General features: G+C 36.7%; 2 protein-coding genes across 3 annotated transcripts in view; one reads left to right on the top strand and one right to left on the bottom strand.

Moving 5' to 3' along the window:
- Window positions 1-224: 224 nt before the first annotated feature.
- RPS6KB1 (ribosomal protein S6 kinase B1) overlaps window positions 225-19,442 on the bottom strand; it is a 63,627-nt gene continuing 44,409 nt past the window's right edge. The window contains exon 15 of the mRNA XM_045837358.1: window positions 225-249. Coding sequence (XP_045693314.1) covers window positions 240-249 — 10 coding nt within the window. The 3' untranslated portion in view covers window positions 225-239. The remainder of the gene's footprint in view (window positions 250-19,442) is intronic.
- RNFT1 (ring finger protein, transmembrane 1) lies at window positions 7,313-18,430 on the top strand. Of its 2 annotated transcripts, none has more exons than XM_045837360.1 (9): window positions 7,313-7,625; window positions 8,832-9,283; window positions 9,501-9,577; window positions 10,900-11,000; window positions 12,395-12,548; window positions 13,146-13,304; window positions 13,989-14,054; window positions 16,933-17,034; window positions 17,683-18,430. In XM_045837360.1, the coding sequence occupies exons 2-9, from the start codon at window positions 8,887-8,889 to the stop codon at window positions 17,815-17,817; spliced, it is 1,191 nt and encodes a 396-aa protein (XP_045693316.1). In that variant the 5' UTR covers window positions 7,313-7,625; window positions 8,832-8,886; the 3' UTR covers window positions 17,818-18,430. The 2 variants fall into 2 exon arrangements, with proteins under 2 accessions (XP_045693316.1, XP_045693315.1); XM_045837359.1 differs by having other exon boundaries at window positions 7,315-7,697.

Genomic DNA, 19,442 nt, shown 5'->3' with positions numbered 1-19,442 from the left:
GCTCAGTAAGATGAATGTTTTCACAGGGGAAGGAAAGAGTTTAGTAGTAAAAATAATGTAAAGACTTACATTATTTTAAAAAGCATTTTTTATTTACTGTGGATGGTCAAACATCATTTTAAAATAGATAGTAAATCTGTTGGACAGTAAAAAGTAATGACATCTTGTTTCCATTTTCCTATTCCTTCTAGTTTATCTCTTTATTGTAAATCATTTTCCATTGTGGGAGGATATCAAATTTACATCAAACTGAAAGGAAAAAAAAACATGTGGTTATGCTCATAAATTCATGTTTCTACGCACTGCTACCACTTACAGCCATTTTATGAAAAACATTTCAAATTGATCTATTCTTTCTGGATCTAAACAAATTAAGAGTCACTTTTTTGAACAAACAGCTCTTTCTGAAAACCTATTTACAACAAGAAATAAAAATTGATATAATTATTATACAAATATTTTAAATGAATTTTAATACTCTCATGAGAATATATCTAGAATTGGCAAGCATTTGAGAAGTGGTAATAAGTTTAATTTGTAAACATAAATAATAACTAATATATAGAGTACTACCATGTTCAGACTATTCTAAATGCTATACATGAGGCTGTGTATATGAATCCTTATTCTTGTGTATGTCTCTCACAATAATGTAAATAAATAAAAATTCCTCACAACAACTCCATTAAGATGAAACAACTGAGACAGAGCTAGGTTAAACAATTTTTAAAAGCTGAATCCAGGAAGTTGGGCATCAAAGCACATGTTTTTAATAATTACTATATGTACATATTAAGAGCTCTGAGGAGAACACAGAACAAGCCAATAGATCCTTCCTATCTTGTGCTGAACTTGCCCTCTATAAAATACCAAATGCTTCCTTTGGACAGTTCTGCTATAAGAAAGGAGTTCACTGCCCTGGGTGGTTGGAGGGTCATTCTATAACCAAAAGGTTGTGGGTTTGATTACTGGTTAGGGCACATACTTAGGTTGTGGGTTTAATGCCTGGCCTGGCTGTGCATGATCCCCATTCTGGGCACGTATGGGAGGCAACCAATCAATGTTTCTCTCTCTCTCCCTCTCTCTAAAAGCAATGAAGAAAATGTCCTTGGGTGAGGATAAGAAAAAAAATTTAGGAAGGAGGTAACTAGTTTCTGGATTTTTTTTTAAATGTCTGTTTTTGAAACCTCTTTCTTCTATGACAAAACTCTAGATTTAATGAATCCAAACAAATTTTCAGTCTAGAGCTCATTAATATCAAATGTAAATACACTGTAAAAGATGCAACGGGGATTGAGACTGGAGGTTGAGACCAGGAAGGTACCAACAACCCTGGAAGCCCAAGGCCAGTAGCCAGGACCAGCAGCTGCCCTTGGGCACCCTCTCATGTGTGGCTGCCTCGTCAGTCACCCTTCCCCCTCCTGAACAGGGATCTGAGAATGTGCCAAGAGACTCTTCACCCTTGGCCAGCTGGGTCTGTATACAGGGCCAATGTGCTATTAATAAGGAGGAATATCTTCTATTTTTTTCTTACTCCCTCCACAACCCACTGTAGGGGAAGAAGAAGTTGTTTCAAAACAAAGCCGAGGCACCACAAGTAATTGTGAAGTTGCCAAAAAAAAAAAAAAGGTTAATAAATCCCCATCTTTATTTTCTAGAGGATTAACCACTGAAACACATGATAGGAATAAATTTTTATTTAAGTAATACATCTACATGGATTTTTAGTAAAAAAGCAAAGGAAAACATACTTTTAAGATTATGAAGATATTCAACTTCATACAACCTTAGAAGAATTCCCAAAGACATTTTTATTTGGGTGGAGAGGTAAAAATTGCCTCCCAATATGCTAGCTCTAAAATCTGATTATTTTATGACATTTTTCCTAAAAGCATTCATTTAAAACATGTCCACCTTGTGCCAACTTCAACTGATAGATAGTGAATACCTGGAATTCTGCGTTAAGAAGGACTCTGAAGCTGAGTGTAAGCTGAAAAAGAATGACTGCTATTAATTGTCAGTATCTGTCTTAGGTGAGGGCAGTGAGAAAGGCAGCGTAAGTGCTATGCATTTACATCCCCTGAATTACTAGGTATAATTTCTGTTTTTAAAAAATCATGGTTTATACCCAGAGTTTAAAGTAAAACTTAGAATATACATGTCAAACCAATAAAGACCATTTTAATAAAAATAATATCCTCTCACTATTCCCCCAAATGAAAAACCAACACTACAAATTACTCTTCAAATGTTTAAAGAATGAACAACTGAGGATCAGTCACATCACGTAATGGTAAAAGAAGGAAAAATAAAAAATGTATTCAAAGAAAGCAAGCTGGGGCCCAGATTTAAAGAAAGCAAGAGCCCTGGCTGGTGTGGCTCAGCAGATTGAGTGCTGGCCTGTGAACTAAAGGGTTACTGGTTCGATTCCCAGTCAGGGCACATGACTGGGTTGTGGGCCAGGTCCCCAGTAGGGGTGTGCAAAAGGCAACCACACATTGATGTTTCTTTTTCTCCCACTCTTTCTCCCTCCCTTCCCCTCTCTCTAAAAATAAATAAAATCTTTTTTAAAAATTAAAGAAAGAAAGATAATAACTGGACACAAGGAAAGGAAAAAAACATTGTATAAGGGAAGGGCAACAGTTACAAAGGAAAAGAGAAAGTAAAGTTTTCTTGTCTAGGGTAAAGAGTATTAAGAAAAAATATCCAAAATTTGAAAATAAGCAAAAGAGATTACTGGGGTCCTTTCAATGGGATGCAGGATGTAATTTAGCAGACCCTCTAGGATTGACCTGATTAAGTAGGGGAGTGCATCTTCATTTGACTTTCTTTTTTAGTTTTTTAAATATATTTTATTGATTATGCTATTACAGTTGTCCCATTTTCCTCCCTTTATTCCCTCCACCCTACACACCCCCTCCCACCTGCATTCCCACCCACCTTTAGTTCATGTCCATGGGTCATACATATGAGTTCTTTGGCTTCTATATTTCCTATACTATTCTTACCCTCCCCCTGTCTATTTTCTACCTACCATTTATGCTACTTATTCTCCGTACATTTTCCCCCTCTCTCCCCCTCCCACTCCTCCGCTGATAACCCTCCATGTGATCTACATTTCTGTGATTCTGTTCCTGTTCTAGTTGTTTGCTTAGTTTGTTTTTGTTTTTGTTTTTAGGTTTGGTTGTTAATAGCTGTGAGTTTGTTGTAATTTTACTGTTCATACTTTTTGTCTTCTTTTCCTTAATAAGTCCCTTTAACATTTTCATATAAAAAGGGCTTGGTGATGATGAACTCCTTGAACTTGACCTTATCTGGGAAGCACTTTATCTGCCCTTCCATTCTAAATGAAAGCTTTGCTGGACAGAGTAATCTTGGATGTAGGTCCTTGCCTTTCATGACTTTGAATACTTCTTTCCAGCCCCGTCTTGCCTGTAAGATTTCTTTTGAGAAATCAGCTGACAGTCTGATGGGAACTCCTTTGTAAGTAACTGTCTCCTTTTCTCTTGCTGCTTTTAAGATTCTCTCCTTTTCTTTCATCTTGGCTAATGTAATTACGATGTGCCTTGGTGTGTTCCTCCTTGAGTCCAACTTCTTTGGGACTCTCTGAGCTTCCTGGACTTCCTGGAAGTCTATTTCCTTTGCCAGATTGGGGAAGTTCTCCTTCATTATTTTTTTAAAATAAGTTTTCAATTTCTTGCTCTTCCTTTTCTCTTTCTTGCACCCCTATGATTCGGATGTTGGAATATTTAAAGTTGTACTGGAGGTTCCTAATTTTCTCCTCATTTTTTTGAATTCTTGTTTCTTCATTCTGTTCTGATTGAATGTTTATTTCTTCCTTCTGCTCCACACCATTGATGTGAGGCCTGGTTTCCTTTCTGTCACAACTGGTTTCCCATACATTTTCCTTTATTTCACTTCTCACAGCCTTTACTTTTTTCTCTATTTTGCGATGATACTCAACCATTTCTATAAACCTCCTGATTACCAGCATTTTGAACTGTGCATCTGATAGGTTGGCTATCTCTTTGTCGCTAAGTTGTATTTTTTCTGGAGCTTTGATCTGTTCTTTCAGATCAAAGGCCTTTGGGCCTTTTTTTTTTTTTTTTTTTGTCTTGGCAACACCTGTTACGTAGTAAGGAGTGGAGCCTTAGGTGTTCACCAGGGTGGGGCAATCACATGGCTGCATTATGACGTTGTGTGTGAGGGGGAGGTCCAAGAGGGAACAGTGCCACTTGCTCTGCTCTCTGCTGGTTTTCAGTCACTTCCCCTAATCAAGCTGGGCCCTTTTGGGGCTGGTTCCTGGGTGGGTGGGTTTGTGTACATTCTAGGACCCTGTGGGTCTCTCCAACAATCTCTCCTATGAGGCTGGGAGTTCCTCCTGCTGCCGCAGCCCCCATAGGTGTTTTCAGTCAGAGGCTTTGAGGCTTTATTTCCCTGCACTGGAACCCTGGGTTGCATGGTTTGTCTTGCTCCCCAGTTGTTCCTCCTGGCTTATCTGTACTCGAATGTGGGGTTACCTAGTCCACCAGCCACTGCCTTGCCCGTCTCAGTCTTCCACCCAGATGCCCGTCTCTGCCCCTCCTACTGGTCTGTTTGAATGTATCTTCTTTAATTCCTTGGTTGTCCAACTTCCATACAGTTCGGTTTTCTGGCAGTGCTGGTTGGTTTTTGTTTTTAAATTTGTTGTCCTCCTTTTGGTTATGTGAGGAGGCACAGTGTGTCTACCTACACCTCCATCTTGGCCAGAAGTCTGACTTTCTCTTGACTAGACTATTCTACAACTTTCTGGGGGCAGTGGTTAACCTGTAGACAACTGATAACAAAGTAATTGCGTTCCCTGTCATAGAGCAATGGAAATGATTCCTATCCTTAGCACTACAGATACAAATGTCTTGGTAGAGATTTAATTGTTTTGCATCTGGTAAAAAAAAAAAACAACCCCAAATATTATGCCTCTTGCCTTGCAGGAATTTCCACTGACAATTTTATTTCAGCATTCCTTTGACTATATAAATTTTTTGTTTCTTGACTTCTTCTGTAAACCAGTCTTAATATCTTATATGTTCTATTATTTAATGAGTTAAATAAAATATCTGAAATATTTATATTTGAATAAGTGTGTTTTTAACTTATATCTTTTTAATGTTTATGGCTCCAACATCTAGTACAATTCTTGATATTTAGTAAGTACTCAGTAAATGCTTTTTAAAATTAATTAATTAAAATATCCATTTCCAACATTTTAGATGTCAGTGGAAGGAAAATTTATCAGATAAACTTGTCACTGTCAAATCTTGTCATTAACTCAGGACTTTTTACTGCTTCAAATGTTACTCAGTCAAGTTATATGAATGGAATGTAGTTCTAAGTGTACTAATGAACTTTCAATATATACTAATATATCTTCAATGTGTTATGAAATTGTTAAAATGAGAATTTAAACATTATATTACAGTGCATAAATGTACTAAATTCACAAATGTGCCATATTACATTAATTATTTTTAATTATTAATGTACTAAAAATTATGAATGTACTAAATCATACTGATGCCCCATTGTGACTGTAGCTGGATTATGTGAGATTGAGTCTCTTTTATGTTTCCTAAATTCTCACACATTTTAAACTTTAAAAGAAAAATATCCATGTCATAGTTGACATGATAGAATACATACAAATAAGTCTCACTGGAAAATTCACTTCATCCCAGATATTGGCCCTCAGCCTTTGTTACAGACCAAATGTTTATGTCCCCCACACAAAACTCATATTGAAACCTAACCCACAATGTGACAGTGTTAGGAGGTAGAGGTAGGTGATTAGGTCACGAGAGCAAGGCCTTTCTAAAAATATTACAAAGAGCTCCCTCCAGCCATCCACCATGTGTGAGGACAGAGCAAAAAGATCACATTTGAGTAAAAAACAAAATAAAACAAAACCACATTTGTCTCTGAACCAGGAAGCAGGTACTCATCAGACACCAAATCTGCTGGCGCCTTGATCTTGGACTTTCCAGGCTCCCAAACTGTGAGAAATAAATTTGTTCTTTATAAGCTATCCAGTCTATAATATTGAAGCCAAAAAGGGCTAGGGCTGCCTTACTGACCCAGGAACCTATTTTGTTGGACAGATAAACATTAGCCAAAACTTACATTCTTGGAAACTTATGAATACAAAACAAACAAGCCACTATCTTAATCCACAGTGAGAAGCAGATCTGAGAGGGGAAACGCTTTCCTAACTAAGGGAAATGGTTTGGCAACAGAACTAATTGATTTAAGCACAGTCTCAAAGTGGGTAATTGAGGTAAAACAGTGGATACAATTTACTGATACAGGAGAAAATGAAATGGAAACAATGTCATGGTTCAGGCGCCTCAAAAATCACCACCAGCGAACTAACCTGGGCAAAATTGTTGTGAATAGTTTTACACAGAGCAGTAACCAATAAAAAGACAAAGCCTTATTCTTTCCACCAGATATTCAACTCATCAAGTGTGTTTGTATGCAAATTTATCCTCTCTAGTGAGGAAAGACTGAACCCCTTGACAAGTTAACTCAGCGCACATGGAATAGAATATTTCATTTAGAGAACTGTGGCAAGACTATCAAGAGGTATTTACTTGACATGAATGTCTATTAAATTAAAAGGATTACGTTGGGGAGAGTCAGAATGGAAAGGCTATTGGTGGTTGGGGAGGGTAGGGGAGATTCGTGGAATACATTTATTATCCTTTAAAATACAGTCTGGGCAGGAAACAAGAGGCAGTTATTTTGTTTCTTTTGCTTAAGCTTTTTCTTAATAAACTTTTTGTTTTAGAACAGATGTTAACAGAATTATAGTGAAGAGAGTACAGTTCCCTACACCCCGCACAAGGTTTTTAAAAATCTCACTTCAACGTCCACCCCTACCTACACTCTCCCCCACGTCTCTCTGCTTCTGTTCCCCCCAGGTTTTGGCAGGGCCGAGTTCACTCAACCCAACTTTGCGATTTCAAGGGAAAACCAGCTCATTTAAACCTTCGCCACCACCAGCCACAACTAGGTCAGAAGTCAGGCTCCCGAAACCCGAAGGCGGAAACCCCAACGCTCTCGCCCCGCCCAGAGACGCGAGGAAACCTTCGCCAACGTGGCTCCTCTAAGTCTGGTCCCCTGAGGCGAGCGCGAAGCGGGGTCAGCAGCCTGGGCAGACTCAGGAGGGAAGGGCCCTGGGGCTCTGACAGAAGCGAAGGGCGGGACTAGGACAGTCCCTACGTCAGGCCCCTCCTCCGAAGGCAGCTTCTGGAAGCCAAAACCTTTTTAACCTCTAGACGCCCACAAGGAATATGGCGGGTTACCCACATACATGCACTACGTGTCGGTAGTTTTGTTTAATGCAGACGCCTGGGCTGGGGGGTATCCTCTCAGGCGCAGCCCAGCGCCCACCACAGCCAACACCCTAAAGCGCCTGGCTTCCGCTGGGGAACCTGGTCGCAGCGTGTCCCTTGGCGTGTGGCGCCGGGGCGGGCACGCGCACGTGAGGACGTCAGGGGAGCGAGCGCGCCGCCGCCACCGACGCTGCCGCCTCCGAGCTGTGCCGGGTTAGCCGTCAGTGGGGCTTGAAGGTGATGGCCCTGACAGAGGTCCGTGAGTCTACGTCGCTCGCTCGTTCTGCAATTGGGGCCGGCGACTGTGTCCCCTCATCGTCATGAGAGGTCAGGCCTGAGGGAAGCGGGCGGAGGCCCCAGCGAATGGGCTCTGGGGGGAATAACTGAGACTCTCGAAGCTCGAACGTGGGTGGAAAATTCTGTCCTGGGGATTCCGGAAGAGTTGTTTGCGTTTTTCTTCCTTTTCTTCTATTTCTTGCTGTTGCATGTTGGAAGGTGGGAGGGTTCAATTTTTTTTTCATGGAAAAGACCCTGAAACTGTCACGTCCAACGTGTCTTCAGAGGTTTGAGGGAATAAATAGCACTCTTGGCATCGGTGAAGCTTTTAGTGAAAGGAACTAAAAGCCAAACCTCCATACAGTAACTGAAAAAAACAAAATTCAAACCTAGGAATGAAACAGAATGACCTGCCATTAACCCTAGTTTCCTCCTACAGAAAAGCCAGGCTGGCATCCTCGAAGGCTGCCCCACTGGTCATTTAGGGATCCTTTCCTGCCAGTGTCCTCTTTCGTGACCGCCCCCTCCAACCCCACACGCACACCGATGATGGCATTTTTAATGGGCAGACTGTGTATCCTTATTAAGCCTAGGGTTACCTAGCAATTACATGGTGACTCCACAAGTCTCCCTAATTTAAAGGTATTTGGGTAATATTTGGGGTGGGAGAGGTAATACTAGAAGCCTTTTTATTAGCTTTGGGAAAGATGTTTCAGCATAAAACAAATGTGTAGGTCACCTATGTGAAAAGTTTATTCGTTCTCCATGATGATACTTAGTATGACTTCATTTTTTTTCTTCCTAGCCTTTCCAAGCCTTTAAAAATTATGATTCTTATGAAATGTAGTATCTACATTGGAGATGAAACTGCTCCCAGTGGGCACAGTACATGTACTGAAGTATTAAAATATGAATGAGTACTCGTGCTCAGATATTCACATATACTGGGCACCCATACTCTGTTCTGCTGATTCCTTCTCATTAGAGAACTGGATGCATCAGTTCAACTTCTCTTGTACCAGATGTTCCCTAAAGTATAGTTTGTGTAAGGCATACAAGCCTTGGCAGTAAGGGAGGAGTCTAGTAATAAATGATAGATAACCTGAAAATAATTCATCTGCTGTGGTTATCAGCCACTCCTTTAGTGAATTGTTCACTTAGAACATTTTCTGCTCTGATTTTTAGAAGACAGAGACCTGAAGCAAAGAAATCTGGATCACAGAAAAAATATTCAAGGGTCATGCAAGCCAACTGTAGCCAATTGCACAGTCATCCAGGAGCTGCAGGCAGTGAGGATGCCTCAGCCTCTCAATGTGTCCACACAAGATTGACCGAAGGTTCTTGTCTTCATTCTGGAGATGTGCATATCCAAATAAATTCCATACCTAAAGAATGTGCTGAAAATCCAAGCTCCAGAAATACAAGGTCAGGTGTCCATAGCTGTACCCATGGATGTGTACATAGTCGCTTACGGAACCACTCCCATAATGAAGCAAGGCAGCCTGATACTTCCATGGAATCTGGAGATCATGGTAGTAACTCCTTCTCAGAATTCCAGTATCTTTTCAAGTGGCTGCAAAAAAGTCTTCCATATATTTTGATCCTAAGTGTCAAACTTGTAACGCAGCATATAACAGGTAGGGTATAATAAAATATTGAATTGTTTCATTGATAAATTCACTAAATTTTATTTCTTTTTGGTAATCTACTTTAACCTATGTATTTTAGTTTCTTATTTTCTGCTAGCTTTTAAAATTGTAAATGTTTCCTTTAAGTTCATGTCATTGAACTTAAGTTCATGTTGGCTCATTTATTTTTTTTTCTTATAATTAACTGGAACTTATTATCTAACAGGAATTTCTCTCGGAATTGGACTGCTTACAACTTTTATGTATGCAAACAAAAGCATTGTAAATCAGGTTTTTCTAAGAGTAAGTACAATAAACAATTAAAACAGTTACTAAATGTTTCTCTCTGTAGATTATATACTAATTTTTGAGAGAAATAGGAATTAAAATAGTTTGACAAATTTAAATATATGGTAACATCTATATTAAGTTTTGTTATCTAAATGACATGGTATAAATGATTTGAATCGTTTTCACCTTAATAATCTTTGTAAGTCATGTTCCTGATAAAGAAAAACTGGACAGGATTAAAAAGTTTAGAATGCTCTATTTGATCTGATCTGTCAAGTGCCATCATATTTTATGAGATAGTTTAACCACAATAAGTAATATAATTGTCATTAAAAACTTAGCTATTGCATTGTCGGATTTAAAGTAAACAAAATGTACATTGAATAAATGGGTATTGAACTATTTACATCTCTCTTAAAGAAAATTAAACCCAAGAAGTTTTCCCCTAATATAAATTATAAAAGAGTGGTATTCATATAAATTACTAGGATTAGTTTATAAAATTTCACCTTCAAGCAACTTTAAAGGGCATTACCTGTGTAAAGGGTCATGAATTTTGACCTGGAAATTTGTAGTTAGAATCTACCAAACCATTAAAAAGTTAACTCAGGGTTTAAAACTAGTAAAAGTTTTAATTAAATTAGTAATTAGAAGTTAATTTTAGGCCTGGCTGGTATGGCTCAGTGGATTGAGCACCAGCCTGCAGACCGAAAGGTCCACCCGTTAATTCCCAGTCAGGACACATGCCTGGGTTGCAGGCCAGATCCCCAGTTGGGGATGTGGGAGAAGCAACTGATCAATGTATCTCTTACCCATCAATGTTTCCCTCTCTCCCTTCCCTTCTTTCTAAAAATAAATAAAACCTTTTTTAAAAATGTAAAAACTTAATGTTAAAAAACAAATTACCTTATTAAATTATTGTTGATGTCTGAGCATCTAAAAATTATGAACACTGATTACTTAAATGCATTTTTAAACATTTTATTTTGTCAGGGAGACAAAAATAGGGAGCTGCAGAGGTAAAGTTTACATTTGGGTGGGTCCTTTATGTCAGCTTGTAGATTTGGCTTCTTTGAAACATAGGAAATGTTTTTTATACAATGAAATAACTTTTATTTTTAAAATGTGGTTAAATATGGGTTCTGTTTTGTTCACTAAAGGTATATAAAAGAGTGTGATGATGTACATTTTAACATATTCTATACTTTTAATAAGTTTAATCTAGTAAAACATTCTAAGTTAATACATTAATCATTAAAGTAAAAATAGTTTAATGATACTTAAAATTATGGCATAATCCAAAGTAACAAATTATAAAATTATTTATTTTTCAGGAAAGGTGCTCAAAGATTCAATGTGCTTGGTTACTGGTATTCTTAGCAGGATCTTCTGTTCTTTTATATTACACCTTTCATTCTCAGTCACTTTATCACAGGTAATTAGAGGTCCAAGTACACAATCACATTTTTTATGTAATAATATTCCTTAGCATTTTGCATATATTTTACTTGCACATACTTATTGTTAGAGTTCAATTTTTACCTGTCTGTCTCCTTCCAAGATTGAAAGCTCTAAGTGACTTACTCAGATTTGTATACCCAGTGCCTTGGCTCCTGACAGGTGCTCAATACATATTTGATTTTTGATACTTAAATTTTTATTTCTACAATCATTATTAAGTACCATTTACTTAATACTGGTGGTGGTATTTTTTGTTTTTTATTTTTGACAAAAATATTTAAGTTGTACAATATGATGTTTTGATATATGTATACATTGTGTGATAAGAACACTTGATCTTTGTTTCTAGAAGGAGATGACTTGCTAAAGGACAGTAGTTGTTAAGTTTTCATGTTAGATGGAAGTGTTTTGAATTTTTGGCTTTAATCAGATAATTAGAAGTCCTGGTTTTCAGTAGTGTTGGAGAGATATGGCCAATCTTGGATATGATTTGTAGATGGAGCCAGTATCACTCAGATTGGATTGGGAGGGTAGGCAGAGGGGTAAATCAAGGATGACTCCTGGAATTTTAGTCTTAAGCAACTGGACAGATGGTGGTACCATTTACTAGGCTTGGAAAGACTGGGAAAGTAGGTGGTTTTGAGGGGAGAAATCCATCATTTTGTTTTGAACATACTAAATTTGAGATGCCATGTAAAACTCTTAAGAAAGCGATTATAGATATATGTCATGAGCTCAGAGTAGAGGTTGGGGTTATAAATTTTGGTGTGATAAGCCTATGATTGATATTTTTAAAACCAAGACTAACCAAGGAAAGTAGTCAGAGGAGAGGACCCAAGACTGGCCATGCCCACATATACAACAAAGGAAACTAAGAAGGAACCATCATCAGTCACAAAGGGGAAAAAGCAGGGAGTATAGTGTTAGAAATCTAGGAAAAAAATAATTCAGGGAAGGAAATGGACAAAGAGACATAACCTTTGAATTTAGCAAGAGGGAGGGAGTTGGTGATCTTGACAAAAGAAATTCAGTGGAAAGGGGAATGGAATCCTGATTCGAGTTGGTTGAGAGAATGGCAGATATCTAATTTCAGTGAATTTTCTTAGGTTACAGGATAGCAAGGTACCAACCATGAACAGTTAGGAAGACTGTTTTTTATACTATGGAGGAAAGATTTGAAATTCAAACATTTTAAAAATCTCTTTAAAATAAGCAAATGATCTTCTGTTTACATGAACTCTAACACTTGCCAAATTCATATTTTTTACACATCAAAGTAAAATATTCAGTAGCAAATTAAAAACCAATATATGAATACTTTACCTTTGTATGTTGCTCTGTTAAGTTTTGATGTTTTTCTCTGGGTAGCTTAATTTTTTTAAATCCTACTTTGGACCATTCAAGCTTCTGGGAAGTACTTTGGATTGTTGGAATTACAGACTTCATTCTGAAATTCCTCTGCATGGGCTTAAAATGCCTTATTTTATTGGTGCCTTCTTTCATCACGCCTTTTAAATCCAAGGTAAGAAACTAACATGTTTTGTTGGTACAAGATCAGCAAGCCACATTAATGCTATTTAGTCTCAACCTAATTTTATTATCTCAGAATAGCAACAATTTGCTCAAAGACTTAGACCAAAATATTAATCTATTAAAAAATCAGAATTATATTTGCTTCAGAATCATCTAAAAATCAGTTCCGACCTCATATATGGAAAATACTTAGATTTGTACTTTTATTCTCCTCCAGGGCATTATCTGACTATAATATAACTGACTATATGCTGTTATTCGATGTTTTTCCCATTTTCAATAAAAACTTTAATACAAATTTTTGTAATTAGCAAAAACACACATAAGTTTCACTTGTAATATACATAAAACATTTTCACTATGTCATTCTTTGGAATTCTTTGAAAACAAATCAGTGAGTGACCATAATATGTGAGAAGCAGGTTGAGGTTGTTGGTCATAACCATTAGCATTATGAAGACTAATTCATAGTTATTTGTGTGATTGTGTCATATACTCATGATGTTCTCAATCCAATATGAAGCATTTGTGTAATGTATGTAATTAGCATGGGTAACTATTTGTTTTCTTTTTCCTTCCTTTTTAGGGTTACTGGTATATGCTTTTAGAAGAACTGTGTCAGTATTACCGAACTTTTGTTCCCATACCAGTTTGGTTTCGTTACCTCATAAGCTATGGGGAGTTTGGTAATAGAACTAGAAGGAGTCTTGGGATATTGCTAGCTTTACTCTACCTCATACTAAAAGTAGGTAACGTTATTAATTTTGTCATTGTATGATTCATATAGTGATTACAGATTTTATTTACTATTGCTTTCTTCTTTAACTGGCTTAAAGTTTATCATCCTATCACTAGTTTGACATAAGTTTTAGATCTAGTTAAGGATGGAGGAATGGAACTATATATCTTTATCTTAACCCAGTGGTCCTCAGATTTTATTGGGGCAGTGAACTTCCACATAGCATGGATTATCTACACTGTGGAGAAGTGGGGAGAATAGAAATATCCATCTCCAGCAGTAGCATCTGTCATACACATAATTCTGACACTAGTGGAGTATCATATCCTGTTTCTTCTATGCCTTCTCCCCTCAGCTTAATCACTTTTATGAAACTATAAAATCTAAATGTTAAAAACATATGGACCAGGTAAAATTGCCTTGTCTTTGACATAGTTAACTTTTTGTCTTAATTGTACCTGTAGGTATTCAAATGTACTTTTTTTGGGGGGGGGGGTTGAGTTGGCTGAAACCTGTAAATTGAGTAAAAATTCCATAATTGGATTTTAAATATACTTAGATTGAAATTAGTTGTGATATGTGATGAACATTATTATCAGTATTTGATATTATGGCACCTTAGCTTTAATTTCTGGGTTTAGCAGATAGAGCTTTTTGAATCAATAAATAACCTCTTATTTCCTCTTTCAGCTTTTGGACTTTTTTGGACATCTAAGAAGTTTCAGACGGGTTTTGCGAATATTTTTTACACGACCAGTAAGTACTTTTTAATCATTTAAGAGAAACACTTGTAACCTTTCTTCATTATAAGTAACTTTTAATTGAGCAATTTTGCAAATGTGGATTTCCTATTTTTAAAAAACTTTTCTAATACTTTGGTACTTAGGGCTATGAGAATGATTTAGGAGTATCTGTGATCAATTTCTTGACTTGTACATTAACCTGATTAACCTGAAAGTGGGTATAATGCTTATGTATTTGAATGTGCTTCTTGCCCCTTCTAATCACTTGACATTCTTAAGGTCTTAGAAACATTCCCTTAAGTATCTTATCATGAACTTTGTAGCTGTTTCTTTTTTAATCTACACATACTAGCTTTGTGTATTTCCATTAACTCCTTATTCAGCTTCTATGAAAACACTTTCTCTGTTATTTATTGTGTATGAAAAAAGCTTATTACCAAAAATCATGTCCCTTGCAATTTTCTTACTGGAAAAATCTCCCCACTGATACTCAACTCTGTATGCACAAGTAAGTTCACAGCATGGAATTTAACAATAAATTGAGACTTCAATGTTAGTTATAAATGTGATTATTATGTGATCCTACTGATGTTACAAATTGCAGACAAAAGGGTGTCATAGGCTCATTTGCTATTTATAGTCTTTGTGGTCACCAGATTTCAGAGTTTGATCCTCAGTTTTGCAGTGCATTAGGTACTTAAACAATTACATGGCCAGGATTCAGGGCATCTGACTAAAAGAATGCCAACATAATAATGTATGTTGAAAAAACAAAAAAAGAGGATTGTATCTCCCAACTAGACTACACTAACTGGTCAAGGTACCCTGTCCCTAAGATAATAGTAATATAATACATTTTGCTGCATACTATTCAGACTTCATCCTTTAGACAAGATACAGTATAATAAAGAGTTCAGCTTTGGTTAGGTTTATTCATTATGTGAGTCTCAACTATTTAACTCTAATTAATCTAGTAAGGTTTGTATGACAATAGTTTGACTCTTTGTCTCTGTGAAACAGAATATCACAATCATCAACTCTCTTTGATTTACTCGAGTCTCTTAGGAACATATACATGGACATATGTATATTATGTTCCTTAACTTTGCCAGGGAAATGGCAATCACCATTAAGAAAGGAATCTGCAAAATGCCAAAGTGCTAATTTGAAAGCTTGTCAGGCTAAGTATCTGCAGTGTACTCCGCTAAATGACACTGAAGGGAAATTGGCACCAAGGTCATCCACCAGTAACCTGAAGAAGTCTTAATATTTTTATCCATTGTCTTAGTTTGACTTTGTTAACCCTTGATATTTAGTATAAGAAGTTTAGATCATAGCTTCAGATTGAGTCAAATCATGCTTTGCTGTCACTACCATGACTGACTGAACTTCGATGTTCTTACTCCCCTTTTAGCTTCCTCTTCCCCATAATTTCTACAAAAACTGATCTTTTATAATATTTTGATATAGCTAGTTAATAACTAAGTTCTACTGAATTTGGTGAGGAAGTTACTAATATCTTAAAGAGATCAGAAAATTTTTTAGGACCTCAGAAGAAAAGGAAAGTCAAAGAATTGCATTATTGTTCAGCCAGTTAATTTTGACAGTAACTCTACCCAATTTACATTTTGCAATTTTTTTTCAAATTTCTTTATTTTTTAAAAGATTTTGTTTGTTTATTTTTAGGGAGGGAAGAGGGGGAGAAAGAGAGAGAAACATCAGTGTGTGGTTGCTTCTCATACGGCCCCCACTGGGGACCTGGCCAGCAACCCAGGCATGTGCCCTGACTGGGAATCGAACCTGCGATGCTTTGGTTCACAGCCTGCGCTCAATCCACTGAGCTATGCCAGCCAGGGTGCAATTCGTTTTTAAATAAAATTCTACCATTCTTTCCTAGTACTAAATGCTCTGACTTTGTGTTAATAATTAAAACTATTTTTAACAGGAACGCGTATAAAGGACACATGGATAAAAATAGGAGTGGGTGGAAATGGGAGGGAGGAGGGGAGGGCTAGTGGGTGGGTTGGGATGGGAGTAAAAGATAGAAAATTGTACTGTAACAACAATTAAAATAAAATTTAAAAATAATTAAAATTATTTTTAGACTTAATAGTAAGGACACTGTTTACTCATCCCCAACTCTTCTTCACATTGAACCCATCTGGAGTTTACAAAAATTAGATTCCTGTTGTCACATCCCCATATATCTGGACCCACTGAATCAGTCTCCAGCAGGGAGCACAGAAATCTGTTTTTTAACTTTTTTTATTGATTGATTTTAGAGCAAAGAAGGGAGAGAAATATTGATTTGTTGTTTCTACTTATTTATGCACTCATTGGTTGTTTATTATATGTGCCCTGACTGGGGATCAAACTTGCAATCTTGGTGTATTGGGACAATGCTCTAACCAACAGAGGTACCTGGCCAGGGCCAGAAATCTGTTTTTAAAGCTCTCTCTCCACATGAGTTAGATTCAGCCAGCCAAGCTCTGGACTGACTTTTTTTGATCTATTACCATAGATAAGTGGGCTCGATTTGGCAATGCAGGGTCACCTAAATATATTATTGTAGATTTTATCATACTTGTATTTCAGACTGCTTAGGCTCTTAAGCCAGTTGAACCCATGTTAAATTTGAAGCCCTGTCATTATTAGGAATCTAGTGAATCTAAAAACCTTTCAAGATCCTGTTATGTGTTTAATGAATTTACCTTAATGCAGCCCATCAATATGTGGGTTCTGCATATGTAGTTCAGCTTTGAAATGTTTGTGCTGTTTGGGAGAGTTTTCAAGTGCCTAGTTCCAAGTAGATTTGAGAAACACAGCATCATCTACATACTGGAAGAACAAGAAAAGAATTTGTAGATGAACAGAACTTCTTATCTTCATAGAGTTACGGAGTGGCTGCCAGCAAGAGACAGTGTTCAGATGTGGATGATATTTGTTCAATATGTCAAGCTGAATTTCAAAAGCCAATTCTTCTCATCTGTCAGGTAATTATATTCCTAAGCAATCTAAATACACCACTTCTGTGACTTGTAAAAGTCACACTTATGTTAGTTATAAGGGGGAGGGGAACTACAACATTTAGCAGAAAGTAGCATTCAAGACACATACTGGTAATTTATTTGTGGTTAGGGGTTTGGTAGGTTAGTTAAATCTAGTCCCTTATGTTCTGATGATTTTTACACAGAGGAGTGTATGAAGGGAAAAAGTAATTCATATGGCAGATTGGTTACCCTATGATTAAAAAACATGCTATTTTTAATAACTGGACACTAGTCTCTTAGAATAATACCAGTATTTCTTTTTGGATTGTGTAAGGCCCTTTCCTATGCTTTATGGCAAGTACTCTCGGAGACTTTATTAAGCCACTAAATCATTATGTTTGATCTTCAAAGTTATCACCTAGGGATAGCTTGTATTTGATTAAAAGTGGTTAAATGGATAGTACCATCAAAAGAACACTAGTGACCCTTACTCCGGAATGTCATACTTACTGTTTTCTAATTTGTAAAATGAAGGGATTAGTGCTCTACAAAATCCCTTTTCCCTCTAAAAGAGTATGATTGTCTACAATGTGGTGAATTTAAAATAAAAATGTCATCAAGTTTAAAATGTAGTTCTTAATTCCCTTGCAGCATATATTTTGTGAAGAGTGCATTACCTTATGGTTTAACAGAGAGAAGACATGTCCGCTGTGCAGAACTGTGATTTCAGACCATATACACAAATGGAAAGATGGAGCTACTTCATCACACCTTCAAATATATTAAGTTGTATAAACTTTTAAAGCCACAAAACACTGAAGTGTTGTAGTCCAGTTCATCAAAAGATTGAAAGAACTCCATGTTTTAAAAAATATATATGTTCAACCTAATGCAGATGCAACATTATTCTATACTAATTATTTGACAGAATGCAGTGTTAAATTGTTTTCTTGTTACCAAAAAAGCAATTGGATAACTAGAGCTAGTTCTTAGAGGAACTCAGGTATTCTTTCCTAACACTGTTTTCAGAATAAAGAATATTTTCCTCAATATTTTAAGAAACACATTATCTGAAAGTAGAATTTTCTTTAGGGTTGACTTTATAATTCCTATTCTAAAAGTTCTTAAAATTTTCATAAAAGTTGTATTTTTAAATGAAAGTTCTAAATGCTATATTTTACATGTAACAATCAGATTTTCTAAGTAAAGATTGACTGAGGGTGATATATTTTAATACTGCATTGTTCTCTGTAGTATGATTAGCAGTCGGTGAAAATTGATGATTTAATTTATTGTTTGTGGACCTCTTATATACAATCTTGCCATCAGTTCGTGACCTTGCTTGTTGTGTAGTGCCACGGACTATCTTGAAGTAATTATTAAAATTAATTCACATGGAGCCCTAGCTTGTGTGGCTCACTTGGTTGGAGCATCGTCCTGTAAACCAAAAGGCTATTGGCTTGATTCCCAGTCAGGGCATGTGCCTGGGTTGCAGGTTGAGTCCCTGGTGGGGGTGTGTACAAGAGGCATCTGATCAGTGTTTCTCTGTCACATCGATTTTTCTTTCCCTCTCTCCATCCCTTTCCCTCTCTTTATAATCAATAAGCATGTCCTTTGGTGAGGCTAAAAAAATTAATAAATAAAATAATTCACATGGATTACCAATAGTTGGCTTCATGGTAATTTGAATAGTTTTGTAAACATGACCAACTCAAATTTTCGAAAAAGAATTCCTCCTATAACTAGTGTTCTCCAGAAGAGTTCTGGAATCTAATGCTTGAATCCCCATTACTTGGGAGATTAAAGCTTGCACTCAGAGGCAACCAAATGCTTGGATTGTGTGATTTGTTTGCCTCTTAAGTATCTGCATAGTGTGGTAGAAAAAGGAATTAGGCACTCTACCCTTGAAACCTCTAAGAGGGACCAATATCTGTAACAGAAGTCTGAAGTGGTGGTTATATCTAAGTTTAAAGTACAAAGCCTCTGCCCATTTTCTCGATCACCATCTATCAGTTTGAATTACAAGTAAGATATAGTGGGAAGAAGTTAGGTAGAGGTAGAAAACCAATTTGCAGTGTTGGTAATGATAAAGGCTAAACCAGCATATAGATTAATAAGAATCGTGACCAACCAGCCATAGGTTAAGTCACGTTCATGCTTGTATGGCTACCCTAATTTGCAAAAGAACTTTAGAAAGCCTGTAAGTTTTTACCTCAGGTATATACTGCCAGCATATAAGTACACCTGTTTCTATACATTCAGCGATGATATATTTAACTATTATCTCCTTTGAGAACATTGCAAATATTGAAACCAGCTTATTTGGCCTTATATCACCTTCCTAAAAGTTATTTAGGCATAAGGCAAGGGATGGGTGAGAAAGACAATTTGGGATTACAATTTGGGAGTGA

Source organism: Phyllostomus hastatus, unplaced genomic scaffold (assembly GCF_019186645.2).
Source record: "Phyllostomus hastatus isolate PE091 unplaced genomic scaffold, TTU_PhHast_1.1 phas_contig_210, whole genome shotgun sequence".
NCBI classification, from domain to species: Eukaryota; Metazoa; Chordata; class Mammalia; order Chiroptera; family Phyllostomidae; genus Phyllostomus; species Phyllostomus hastatus.
The sequence above is the reverse complement of the archived record's forward strand: the minus strand, read 5'-3'. Positions and strand labels throughout refer to the sequence as shown.